This window comes from Ovis canadensis, chromosome 1 (assembly GCF_042477335.2).
Source record: "Ovis canadensis isolate MfBH-ARS-UI-01 breed Bighorn chromosome 1, ARS-UI_OviCan_v2, whole genome shotgun sequence".
Lineage (NCBI taxonomy): Eukaryota > Metazoa > Chordata > Mammalia > Artiodactyla > Bovidae > Ovis > Ovis canadensis.
Window position 1 is genome coordinate 251,062,538 of NC_091245.1, and position 14,376 is coordinate 251,076,913.

The 14,376-nt window shown below is 36.0% G+C and overlaps 1 protein-coding gene across 1 annotated transcript in view; it reads right to left on the reverse strand.

Moving 5' to 3' along the window:
- Window positions 1-4,473: 4,473 nt before the first annotated feature.
- Window positions 4,474-14,376, reverse strand: part of SLC25A36 (solute carrier family 25 member 36) — a 34,172-nt gene continuing 24,269 nt past the window's right edge. The window contains exons 5-7 of the mRNA XM_069580948.1: window positions 11,884-11,950; window positions 9,378-9,667; window positions 4,474-8,361 (exon numbers count right to left, since the gene is read on the reverse strand). Of these exons, the coding sequence (XP_069437049.1) occupies window positions 8,168-8,361; window positions 9,378-9,667; window positions 11,884-11,950 (551 nt within the window). The 3' untranslated portion in view covers window positions 4,474-8,167. The remainder of the gene's footprint in view (window positions 8,362-9,377; window positions 9,668-11,883; window positions 11,951-14,376) is intronic.

The window sequence follows — 14,376 nt, forward strand, 5'->3', positions numbered from 1 at the left end:
ATGTCCTTTAGTTTCAGTAGGTGTATAGGCATAATTTAATCCTACATAGGATGCATTGTGATTCGTGGAGCTATGGATTCATGTTTATCAGCTCTGGGAATTTTACCTTTTAAAATATTGCCTTTTCTCTATTCTCTTCATTAAATATAACCAAGTATTGCACATTCCCATTCCATCCTCCATACCTCTTAACTTCTTTCATACAGTCCTTTTCTCTCTCTTTGCTGTCTTCTAGGTTGTTTAGATATATCTTTAAGATTAAATCACTTCAGTTACGTCTAGCCCATTTTTGACTTGTTCATTGAGTTGATGTCAGTTCCTGTATTTTTCAGTTTTACTGTTAACTTTAAGTCTGTTTACTCCTTTAAATTTTTAAATATATATATTTGGCTGTGCTGGGTCTTGGCTGTGGCATGTGGGATTTTTAACTGAGGCATGCAGTCTTAGTTGTAGCACATGGGATCTAGTTCCTTGACCAAGGATCGAATCCAGGCACCCTGCATTGGTAGCTCAGAGTCTTAGCCACTGAACTACCAGGAAGTCCCTACTCTATTTATTCCTAATGTTTCTTATTGCAAGCTCATGTTAATAATTATAGCTACTCTGCCTTTTCTCTATCACTTGACAATTGGATCTGTGTTCCCATGCTTCTGTAGTGGCTGGTCTTATGTGTTTGGTGACTATTAAAAAATGCTATGAGAGCTCTGTTGGCCTGATTTGGAAGTTTCCCCTCTAGGGATCTGATTTGGCTTCTACTGGCATCTCCCACCTGGAAATAGTTCAGCCTGTTCTAACTCCCCTATTCTGTAGCAGCAGCTGCTGCTGCTAAGTCGCCTTAGTCGTGTCCGATTCTGTGGGACCCCATAGACGGCAGCCCACCAGGCTCCCGTCCGTGGCTCCAGACCTCAAATATAATTGCTCCCAGTCATCTAAGCTGCAAAACCAGTCCCTACCCTGATTAATCCAGATTTATTCTGCTTTGGGCTTGGGGTGGCAGAGGGGAGGGAGAAATATCCTTAGGGGAACCCTTCAGTTTCTTGCCAGCAACGCCTTAAAAAGCATGTTCTAAGATCAGCTATCATGGAAGAGGTGAGTTGTTCAGGGATCCGGCTTTACTCATGACACAAAAATCAGATGTTCACTTTTAAAACCTTCATCTTATTTGAGACATTAAGCATGACTGTTTATGAACTGTGGGCTTCCCAGGCACCTCAGTGGTAAAGAATCCACCTGCAATGCAGGAGACATGGGTACAATCCCCAGGTTGGGAAGATCCCCTGGGGAAGGAAATGGCAACTCACGCCAGTATTCTTGCCTGGGCAATCCCATGGACAGAGGAGCCTGGCAGGCTACCGTTCATGGAGCGGCAGTCAGACACAACTTAGTGACTAAACACAAATTTTATGAACTGTACTTTGATATTTCCAGTATCTTGTTTTCCTGGGTTTCATTCTGTAGCTTTCACTAGAAATTTACTTTTTCCTAAGTATTTTTTATTTCACATTTTTAGGTTTAGATTTATTTCTTCAAACAGTAAGCATGACTATGAACTGTGGGCTTCCCTGGTAGCTCAGCTGGTAAAGAATCCGCCTGTAATGTGGGAGACCTGGGTTCGATGCCCGGGTTGGGAAGATCCCCTGGAGAAGGCAACATCTACCCACTCCAGTGTTCTGGCCTTGAGAATTCTAGGGACTGTATAGTCCATGGAGTCACAAAAAGTGGGACACGACTGAGCAATGTCCACTTTCATTAGATTTTAAACACGTTTAAAGTGAATATTACATGTATAGCTAATGATTTTCATATTGTGTACGCATCTGTTTAACCACTACCCAGATCAGCACGCAAGAGATTTCCGTCACTTGAGAGTTCCACTAGGCCCCTTGTTAGTCCAACTCCCCCTCCACACATCCTGGTAAACATTAATTTGGCTTCTATTATGTTAACTAGGTTTGCCTGTTCTTGGCCCTCACATAAATGGAACAGAGCATATACTATTCTGTGCCAGGCTTCTTTCATCTGTTTTTGATACTCATCTGTGCTATGGCATGTATCAATAACTCCCATCTTGGTTTTTTACTATGCAGTATTCCACTATACAAATTGCCCTTCTCTTGATGATATTTAGTAATGAAGCCGCTATGAACATTTGAAGACACATTTTCATCTTTCTTGGGAATCCTTTCTTCTGCAAATGGTAGTAATTCTGGCTAATAGAATGGATAGTTTTAAAATTTCCTAGAAATAGTACTCCAAAGTAGGTGTATCATCTTACACTCTAACCAGCAATGTGAGTCCGTTATTCGTATGTCCTTGGTATGGCATCTACTTGTCATCATACTGGGTGTACTGTAGTGTTCCTTCTTGGTTCTGTGGAGTTGGCCAAAAAGGAAAAACCCCAATGAACCTTTTGGCCAACCTAGTTGTTAATCAGATTATCTTTTTTTTATTAATGTCCTACCAGATAAACTGTGACTTACTTTGTCTGCACCTGCAGTTTTAATTGTATTTTTAAAATTCTGTTTAATGGTTAGTACCATTTTTGGTTAAACTACCTTGTCTACTTCAAGGTTGCAAAGATATTTTCTCTAGGTTTACACTTTTAAAGACCAAAATCCATCTTTTGTGTAAAGTAACTGTTCATTTTTATTCATATTATTGTCTAGTTGCTCTAGCATACTTATTGGGGGTATGGAAACAAAACCACAGTATCAGTATATAGTTTAGGAAGATATAGATCAAATAATCTGGGCCACTAAAACATGTAGTTCACATAACTTTGATTAACTTTATTGGTTTAATCTTGAAAGCTATGTCAGAAGTAGCAGTTGAAAATGGGCTATTTATTCTTGATAATAAGACTTAAGGAGGGATTATAACGTGCTTTTGAGGGATAAAACAAGGGTCCACAGCACTAATTTCATTGTACTGGATGTGATGAGCCCCTTTGAATTCGACTAGGTTTAGAATCCTGGGTCTACCACTAGTTTCAAAATGCCAGGTCAGTTATAGTTACTTTTGAGTTAATTCCCAGGAAAATAATAAAAGGGGCTGTTTCTCCTAATGGGCCGTTAGAACACTTTGATCTTTTCTTCAAGTAACACCCTCCCTGTATCAGTCTGTCAAGTTTCCATCGTTGTTTCAACGTCTGGGTAAAACACTTTTTTTTCCAGGTAACATTTCCAGAGTTTTCTAAGAGAACTAACTAATCGCCACACTTCAGAGGACACAGGACACCCCTGAGGTTCACAGATAGTATAACTGAGGGCAGCCCATCTAAGATAAATTTAATCTCATGTTTATTAAGTCTTTCTGTCCTCACGTTTTGGCTAGAAAAATATTCATTGTTTCTCCAATAGCCTCAGGATGTAATCCAAGCTCTATACAGATCAGCTTCAGATAGTCCATGTTCTTCCAATTTACAAACAGCTCCGTTTCTCATTACTGCCCAGTTTCACTCTAAGCCAATCCCCATCTATCTCTACCGTTTTTAAAAACATCATTTCAGTGTTATCTGACGTGCTGATGAATAACCTAGTGTAGTGACTAAGGTTCCGAACACTGAAATCAAAAAAGCCCAGCTGTAGCTAACAAACCCTTGAATACCATGTGTCTATTCACCCGATCTATAGGCTGTTGGGAAATTACTATATAAACACAGCAATCAACAAATTTACCGAGTTGACTCCATATACAAAGGCAGTCCTCTGATCTGTGCAATGCAAAAAATCAAGAAAACAAAGGAAACCACTGAACTACACTTTGCTTGCTTGCCTGAGTTTTATCAGCTGTACAGATGTCATACCTTAAGAAATCATAAATTCAGATTCCTTCCTCTATCACAGCTCCTGATAACTGGTAGTGAACACACATCCACATTTAAACTCAAGACATTTGAGCTAAGTCATACCAACTTCAACCATTATTTTGCCAGTATCTTCACTCTACTACACTATTTCAGTTTCCAGAAAGAATACTGTAAGGAGGCCAAACAATGCCAGCTTTAGGTAACTTGAGAAAAGGAACATGGCAAATTTTTCCTGGTTTCCTTACCGAAAGAATTTGGTGAAGTTTGATGGTTGTTACAATTTGGGAATATCTAAAAAAACCAAAAGATAAAACATAAAGTGGATAGGCACTACAAACACTTACGACATGTCACATGTATTTCAATCTACCACATGTGGATTCATTCGGCTATTCTAACCAGTTTCTTTTCCATTTTAATTTTTAATATTCTTAGGTTTCTTAAAGGATGAAACTAGAAATTTCTTCCTGAACTAAGAGTGGGATCACTTGACCTTTTAATTGGTAGAGACGTCTATCACTAAGTCTAGCAGGTAGGACGCTAACACTTGAAAAAAAAAAGGCAATGCACTTTTGCCCTACACATCATCGTAAGAAAGTATTATATTCTTACCATACCAGAATATTAGGATACATTATATAAAAACTAAAAAATGAGACACTGGGTTTTCATAAGTATATTTTAATTTTTTGAATTTTAACAACTCAAATAAAATTCAGCTAGTTAACATAAATACAGAGTAAATGCACATAATTTACAGCCACATAACAGGAATGCAAGAATAGCAAACCTCACATAAATGGTCAAAGAATATCAACTCTTTGAAGCTGATTATTTAACTACAACTGACAGGTCATAATTTAAATGTTCACATATGCAGGGGTACACATTCAAAATGTTTATTAACACAAAAACTGAGTAAAAGAGGAATCTTCAGTTTCTAAAAGGGGTAGCATAAAAAGCAGAGTATAGACTGAGAAATATAAGGGCACAATGGAGAAGAGATTTGTGTAAGCTAAAGTCTGTACACTGTACTAAGTACTTTTAATTAAAATCCCCTTCCAATTTAAATCATTTAGAAATATCTGTATTCTTAGGAATGTTGAAGTCATGATCAATACTAGAGAAAAAGGTTGTATTACATCCGGCAGCCCCAAAAGGGTCCTGATAGTACTAACAGTCTAGGCAGAAGAGCATGTAAACAACAGAAGACGGCAGAGACAATGCCGGAAGATTAAAGGATAAACTGATTCCTAGCACTTAATTCTTTCAGGGTCAAATCAATATTTTTAATGATCTAAAACAAATCTAAAAAATGCTGACATATTTATACTCCAGTAAAAGAGTAAACACTCATTATTCTTAATAACCCAGACTCAGCTAGTCCTAATACAACCATGCTATTCCATAATGGGCATTTGGTTTTAGGAGACAGAGACATAGTTAAACAATGTAAATAATATTCTCTCTTGGCATCAGTTTAAAAAAATCAATTACTTGCGGGTCTCATCTAGTTAAGATTGGTTCCGCAAAGTAACACACATAAGGAAAACCAAGCTTTGGTGCCAGTTTTTTCCCTGGATTTAAAAGCACTGTGTGGTACCCCACAATCACAGGTTGGCGATTCTCAGATGTGCACTTTGAACTCTAGTAAACTGTTTCTGTGAGCCAGAAGTACCAGAGTTCTTTATCTGCTGCTCTATGAATATGCTCTTCAGTATGTACCACTTTAAACTGAAAGGAGCAATTCAATTTTCTGAGAAGATTCTCAAATAAAAGTACATACCAATTTGAAGAGTGCTGACTACCTCTATACAGTAATAAAGTTATCTGATAGATGAAAATAAAACACAGAATAAAAAAAAATTTCAATGCTTTAAGTTGTTTTTCTTTTTAAATGTTTGCACCAAAAAAAAAAAAAACCCTCCCAAGAAATGTTTCAGACAGACTTTATATACAATTTTTATATATGTATTTTGTTAAATTATCTCTGTCATAAACTGCAGCAGATTGTATTTTTTGGGGGATAAAACAATTAAACACCATCACTCCTTTCCAGCTGTCGCACAAAGAAAGCCTGAGACTCTAAGATCCTTTTCTTCCAGCACAGAAATATACTCAACTTTTAAAAGCTGAATACAATGCACTAAAAGGTCAAGGTCAATACAAATACAAACAGGAACAGAATATGAGTTCATCCTTGAAGGACACTTGTTATGAATTTGCTACAACTAAATAAGATGTTCCTTAGTTGCTGGTTTTCATATCATTCTTAACCATTTGTGGGTATTCAGATCACTAAATTAGAGTCTCTTGTACATTCGATACAACAATGTTTACAGATCTTCACAAGGCAAATGGCACTGTATTAGGCAGTATAAGCGGCACCTGAAAATCAAAACACTATAGGTTGACACTTTCTCTACAGATTTAAGTTATAAACCCTATTACTCTTTTCTTTTTTTGGCATGTTTCTCACAATAAATGTCAAAGCTGAAATTCACCATAAAAGATATGAATAATCCCAAAGGTAATGAAACTGAATTTGCCTTTGGTCTCCAAATAGACTGGAATACTAATTCCAATCAAAGCACCTCAAAAACATCCAGTTACTGTTGATTACAAGGAAGTTAAGAAGGTGGTGGAATTTAACAGGGCACTGTGTTTCACTGGTGACAGCAGAGAAAGCTTGCAATGACACTATGTTTTTTATGTTAGGGGCACTGCAGTACACATAAGAATACTTAAAACATTTATTATATTAAAGATCCCCGAAACAATATACCTAAATCCCAGAAAAAAAAATGTTATGAATACTGTTCCTGCCTAATACATTAACCAATGTTTTAAAAAAATAATCCAACATGGGAATCCTCTCCTACTCACACCCCTCTAACCTCCCAAAAGGCCACAAAGTGCATTCACAAAGAGTCATTCTTAAGATAAAGCCATTGCACACAATGTACAGTTCATGTATACCGAAATGAGTACCACACTGGAGTTTAATGGTAGAAGCTTCATACACCAGTATAGCAACAACCATAAGCAAAAGTCTTTAATATTAGAGACTTACAGCAAGTATCTTCACAAGGGCCATACATATAATAAATACACTTACAGTATTAAAAGGTACAGTTGATCTCAACAGCAAAATGTAAAAGCTATCTCTTGTTAATACACTTCATCTGAATTAACTTGCATTTTTTAAATGATTTACCATTCAAGAAATTAGGATGGAATAAATTTCTTATGCAAAGTAGTTTGTTCACTTATAAAACTATAAGTCAGTTAGGATCACTATCCACTCAATCAGATAACAGAGGCCCTTCTATAAATGTTTATGCTGCCCCGGATTCTTATAATGTTGCCTTAAAAAGAAAAATGCCTTTTAAAGGCAAAGCTGAAAATTACCATTTTCTCTACTAAATAATGCAATGTATGAAGATCTTCCAGAAATAATCCAAAGGTTCAAATTCTTAATGTGAACTAGAGAAAGATCCAGAAGTAGTACATTTTTTTTCACTTTAAGAAAATGATACTTAGGTATGATGGGTGACAATTTAAGTTCATAATTAGTTAAGTCACTGAAGAGACATTGCATTCATTATGTATCATTAGGTTAGACAAGAGAACATGCTCAAGTTGTCGAAATGGCCAACAATCAACATTTTGCTGGCTTATTTTGTCGCAAACTATTACCATTTGAGTTGATACATTGAGCAATTTTAGTGTTCACACTGGGCTAAATGTAACACACCTGTGAGCAGTAGAAATCAACACATTTTAAAACTAAAAGTAAGCACAATATTTAGATATTACTTCATCTGTCAAAAACAGTGACTACCAATACCAAACAATTACCTTTAAAATACAGTGCCAATCCTCTCAAGGAAATGTAAATACTAGTATTGTTACTTTCCAATTTCAGAACTATACAGAAGCCGGATGTTAGAAATTTATGACTGTTAAAACTTTCTTTGGATAGTTCTAGTATATATCACGGATGGCTTTGTCTAGAAGACTGGAAAAGTGCTCATGGAATAAACACTTACTCTGGTTGCCATAGATCAACAAAACGCCAACGGTATCCTGTAGACGTGACAGAGAAAATGGCAATTTTGAGGAAGGGGTGCTTCTAAAGGCTTTTTCTTGGAGGCAGCCACGGCTTTTTTTTCCACATTACTAAAAGGACTAAGTAATGTGGTTACAATTACTTTAATTCCTACAACCAAACTTCCACGTAGGCACAGTTCCATGTTCCCATACTATTTCCCTTCTGTCCGCCATGCTGGCTCTGGTGCTCCATGGTCCAATTTCTCTTTTGGTCTTCCCTCTCTACAGCATAGCAGTCTGGCGGTGCTATCCATTGAGCAGGTAGACCACCAGCTCATAGGTGGCCATCATAATGGCTGTGTTTGGAATCTGTCTCACCAGATGAGTTGTCAGACCACGGTAAAGAGAGCCATAGCCTTCTTCTTGAACAAGCAAAGATAATGTCTGAAAAAAGGATCTATATTTTGTTCCCTCTTCACGCAGTCTTGTTCTTACAACTTCTGTATAGGGAAAAAAAAAGTCATTTTATTTAAATGTTAATAATATCTTTATACCCTCCTAATATTGAGCACATTCCATTTATCAGACTATAAGCGTGAGCTCAGAATAAGTGAGGAGTGATTTTTTAAAATGCAACTTACTGACACTAGTTATTTTAACACCACCAAACTCCTAAGTTAGCTAGCTAAAATCACGCATATTAATTATAAAATTTCGTAGGTTTCTGAATGGTAGAAGACAGAATAAACAAAAGTATCTGTTGCATACTAGATATAGATAAAAGAGAGAAAAGATGTGATTAAAAGACAGGTAGAACAGGAAAGGGAATACAGGTGGTATCAAAGATGAATACAGGACTTGCCTGGTGGTACAGTGGATAGGAACCTGCCTGCCAATGCAGGGGACACGGGTTTGATCCCTGGTCAGGGAAGATTCCACATGCCAAGGAACAGCTAAGCCCACGTGCTGCAACTACTGAGCCCACGTGCACCTAGAGCCTTGCTCCACAGTAAGAGAAGACAGCACAATGAAAAGCCCCTGAGCTCACCAAAACGATGAGTAGCCTCCGCTGGCCACAGCTGGGAAAGCTCTCATGCAGCAACAAATAAAAACAAATCTTAGGGGGAAAAAAAGCCCTATGCCACTCATACATATTAAATCCCATTATGATGAACTGTGTTTTGTTATACTATAATTCAGTAAAATGATAAACTGTTCTAATAAATGGGCCACGGGCTGAAGTGGGAGAGTATTTCAGAGTTAATGGGTTACTCATACACATCCAGGGCTTCCCTGGTGGCTCAGTGTGAAGAGTCCTCCTGCCAAGGCAGGAGATGTGGGTTTGATCCCTGGGTCGGGAAGATCCCCTAGAGAAGGAAACTGCAACCCATTGCAGTATTCTTGCCTGGGAAACCCCGTGGAAAGCAGTGCCTGGCAGGCTACAGTCTACTGGGTTGCAAAGAGTTGGACGTGACTAAGCGACTGAGTAACAACATACACCGCCCCGTCCTCTCACCGTGTGGATACGCTATACTTGTGGCACACGTTTTTGAGGTGGCGGCAGCTAGCATCATTCCCACGAAATCGGACGCTTCTTTTACAGACTCTTCTTCGTTTTCCATTGTAGAAGCAATCTTATATTCTAGTAGTTTTTGCTTAATACTTTCATATATAACAAAATGGATGACAGTCTCTGATATGCCAGCATATGAAGCAGACATGCCCCTATAAAATCCTCTAAGTCCATCTGTCTGATACACTTTACGGACACACTCGAAAGCACCCATTCGCTTTTCCCCACGGTTCCTGAGAAGCAAAAAGGAAAAAAAATCTTATTAACATAAATAAAGTAGTACAGCTTTTTAAATAAAGTAAATGCAATATATAGGAAGAGGCCACTCTACTCAAGAATAACCCTCTTTAATTCATGAGGATGTACAAATGAGAATTTAAAAACATTTAGACTTCCTACTCTTTTGTCTCAAGTCTGTCATATCAGACAGATGTAGTTTATTTTACTGAATGCAAAACAAACTACATTGAACCTCCAGTTTCACTGAAGTTTGTATTGTAGGAATAAGCAACAAAATCCACCGTGACTGCAGCTCAAGAGAAAAACAAAATAAAATAAAAACCCCTCACGTTATACTAAATGCAGTTCTAAGCTGAGAAGATTTCTTTAGCATTTAATAACACATAAAAAGAATGACTGAAACACCAATGACAACAGGCTATTAAGAAGTACAATTAAGGTAATTTCAGTGCACTGGAGGGATTCTTTGAAGCCCACCCAATTTCTCCCCAAAAATGACCGGGTGAATTTAAGTCAAATTTTCTATGATCCTTTGAAGGTAATGGCTGTCTCTTTTAACTCAGTAAATAGTGAATGAGGACGTCTACAGTTATCAAGTATGTATTGAGCACTGTGCCCAAGACAACTTTCTTAGTGCTGCTTAAGCATGCAACATCTATCTTGGATATAATTCTGAGTTCATAAAAATATTTATTACCTTCACTATGATTCCCTCAATAGAACTTTATCTGTAAGAAATGGGTTTAAATTCTACCCACAGGGAAAGAAACAGAAAAGTTAACTTTATAAATTATATACAACCTGCTTATGATGTAACAAAATAAAATCACAACTAAGACATCTACCTGATAACCTACAGATTCTCCAACTTTATAAACTAGTAACTGTCTTGAATAACTATCCTCAACTAATGGTACTGAATAAATTACCTTCTTAGTTAAGTCATCCACGCAACCAACTGTAATTAGTTTCGGCTGTCAGATTCTTTCTTACAAGAAAGTTAAGAGAGCTCTAAGACCTAAAGGAAAACATACAAACATACTCGCCCTATTCTCGGTCTCAGTGTTGTAAGGTAGCGCACCTTCAAATCAACCTTTCACTACTACCCCAACCCTACTCCTAAGCCTAAAAAATTGTGCTGGCTTTACTATTACTTTTCACCTAAATCCACCCTCTAAATACTGAAGCATACATTCCCCTGGTAGTTTATAATAGTACAATACAGACTAGCATCTCACACTTTTCAACCTTTGGGTTGTCTTATCTACCACTACCTTTCAGTTCTCTGACTTCAAAATAAACTTTGAGTCTTGCCATAACACTGTACTTAGGTTTCACTAAAAATTATTCCAGATGAAATAAGGACTAGACATTTTAAGTCTCCAAGTGACATACAATTCCACATGACAAAATGCAGAAAACAGATCTTTAGGCAGGCATAATTGTTAATGATTTCTTAGGTCAGTTTTATTTATAGTCTACAAGATATAACACTAGGCTTACCAAACCCTAAAATATAAGAAATAGTGAAAATCTTTTATATATAGCCTACTCCAGACTGAAGGGTTAAATTAGTTTCAAAACAATTAATGTGATTATTATTATTACAACACACCAGACAGATCATCTCTCTACTTAAAAAAGTGTTACCCTCTCCCCATCCTTCATTCTGAAGGCCAATGGGAGCTGAGATGGCAGGACTCTAAGCTATATCACTTTTGGCCTTTCTCTCAGTTCCCAGAACTTGCCACAGGCATAAACCTAAAGATATGTGAGGTGTGCACTGACTAGTGCCTCTGCTTAAAATGGGTTCAAAAACCATTCATTGACTATTCCATTAAAATTGGTCCCCACTGTTTCTAGAGATATCTCTAGAACCTACCAGTACCTGTTCATTACAGATATATTGAATGAATGAATCTTGCTGCCATAAAGTGACTAGGGGTAACAGATGAAGTTCATGAATACATGAGAGCTAAATTCCATGCTAGAACACTTCGCTGTACAAGGTTCTTGAGTTTGAACAATGATCCTCAAAGACTCAGTCTAGACTCACTGATCATGTAGTTTATTTAGGTATTTAGAAGAGTTGATTATAATCACACATGGGGTGAATGAAATGAGGGGAAAAACATGGTTAGATACTTGGCACTAGATATAAATTTATAGAAAAAATTTTGTTGAAGCCAACTTTAATGAATTAACATACCTTGCATCGAGCTGTAATCGAGTCTTTATAAGCCAAATGGGGTTGGTTGCTGTGATCGCAGTAAAACCTAAACAAACATGTTTAAAATGAACTCTGGTAAAAATGAAGGACACACTATTAACCTCAAGGTTTTTTAAAACTTTATGTAAGTCTATATTTTAAAAAATGCATATAAATATTTACCTACAAACTGATGTATGCTTTACCCTTTTGTTTTACAAATCCATTCACAACCATGAACATTTGTACTTTATTTTAAATTTAGTCTCAAAGTCTGACTCATAACTAAAAAAATTTTTAAGAACAAAATCTGATTATATATAATTCATCTTCCAATACATTCAGAATACCCTCTGGGCACCCTCTATTCTCTAAATTTAGAAACCCATTTGTGCAGACACACAGAAATTTTGTGTATTCTAAGGCTTTTTAGCATGCAAACTCTACAACAGCTACTTGGGGTCCAACTAACATCACAAATCACTATGTTCAAAATGGAGTCTACATAAACGTCAGCATTTACTAATATTTGATCTTAAGTTGACTATATGACAGAAAGAATTATTGTTTGGCCTTATGAATACTTTATGTAACCATATACTTATTAATACTGTTAAAATAATGGTATCACAGAGATATGGTTTCTGTTAAAGAATTAAAAAGGGCAGATCTATTTTTTCATCCACTTAAAAACATACAAAAACTTAAAAGTACAAAAAGTTACAAATCAGAACTTCCCTTTCACTTTGAGACACTGAAGAGAGAAACTGAAGGTAGAAGGTAGCTTTATTAAAACTTTAAAACTAAAGTACTATGTATTAACTGTCAGTGTGGAAGGGTGGTCCCCTAAGGTGGCTGATTTCAGGTAGTAAATTAAGATCTCTTGTATGTTTCTAGGCTAGTGTGTATCATTTACTTGCTATCTTCCTAGAGCTACAGAAAAATAGCACACGAAATGCAATCTTGATGATAGAAATTTATGGAGATTGCTTCATCTATACAAAACAGGGTTTTCATAATATAATGTTTGTGAAATATTTAAGATTAGCTGCTACACAAATTTCATAGAATTACCTTTCATCAACCTACATTTATTCAATTGGCCTTTAAATTCAGTGAAAACTTACATGCAAAAATGTCTAAGGATCTTAACTGTTAATGCTTTCTATCAAATACTAGCAGGTCAAGCACATTATTTTTAGAAAGGCTTTGAAATATAATCAGCACACTGATATTAGTAAAGTACTTTCAGGAACAAAAATGCTGTGGTACTACATTGTTTACTAATCGGAATTTAGTCTCACAGGTTCTCTCCCCTTCTATAATGTCAGATCACTAGCTAACTCCAATTTTACTCCTTTAATCCACTATATTAATATTGCAGAAATAGCCAGATGTTTCACAAAGAGATGCTCAAATTGAATCTATTATCAACTAAGATAAATGAAACAAACGTTTGGTTTAATAACTCCTTTAATAATTTTTTAATGATTATATAGTCTCCATTTCTCTTAAGTGCTTTTAATGCTACATACATACATATAAAATTAGAAAGGGATCAACAATTTTGTAAGGATCAGCCAGTACCAAAACAATAAAAATTGAATGTGCTGAACAGGGTGTCAGGAAGATGTTTTAAAAGGTTCTTTTCATGCATATATTCTTGATAAAAGGAAAGAGAAGAAAACTATGAAACCAGATCAGTTTAAATATTTTATTTGGAATAGATTTGTGCATGGCCTGGCTTAATTAAGATTAAAGTCTCTTAAATCTCATTTTTCTAAGTGAAAAAGTCAAACTAAAGATATTTAAATTACATTCTAAAGCAAACGTGAACCTGACATCAGAATTCTGATCATACCCCTAATTTAATAATTCTTTATTTTAAACCTAAATATCTGTATTAGCTAAATGTCTGTACAGTAATATTAGGAGTTTATCAACAAAAGGCCTCTAAGCAGCACAAACCAACAAAATACTCTGCATTACTCAAAATAGTTTTTTATTAATTATTCTGTGGAAAGTTGAAGAAAAAAATTTTCTTTATTAAACTTTGAAAGCCTAAAACTGGGTATCAAACTTAAGCATCAAAGCTTTCTAAAAAAATAAAGTTCTATGTCTAAAAATATAAACTGAGTACCTAAATTTATGAACACTCTTCCAAGTCTCAAATTCCTCAATTAGAGGCTGGAAAAAACCCCATATATGAAAACTTAAAATATTATAATACATATTTGTAATTATTACTAGGGATAAATTTTTAATTACCCATAATTAAGTTTTAATTATGCTCTGTACATGTTAATAAACAATGACAGGAAGCAAACAACAGGTATTTCTCACTTAACTAAAATTCATTTCCAGATACAGACTGACCTATGGAACGTGACACACTAAAATTTAAGTGAAAGAATGACATCATCTTGTCCCTATAGAGTCTGAGCTTACTACAGCTGGGACTCACTCTCCCAGTAAAAAGCTAGCTCAATAAAC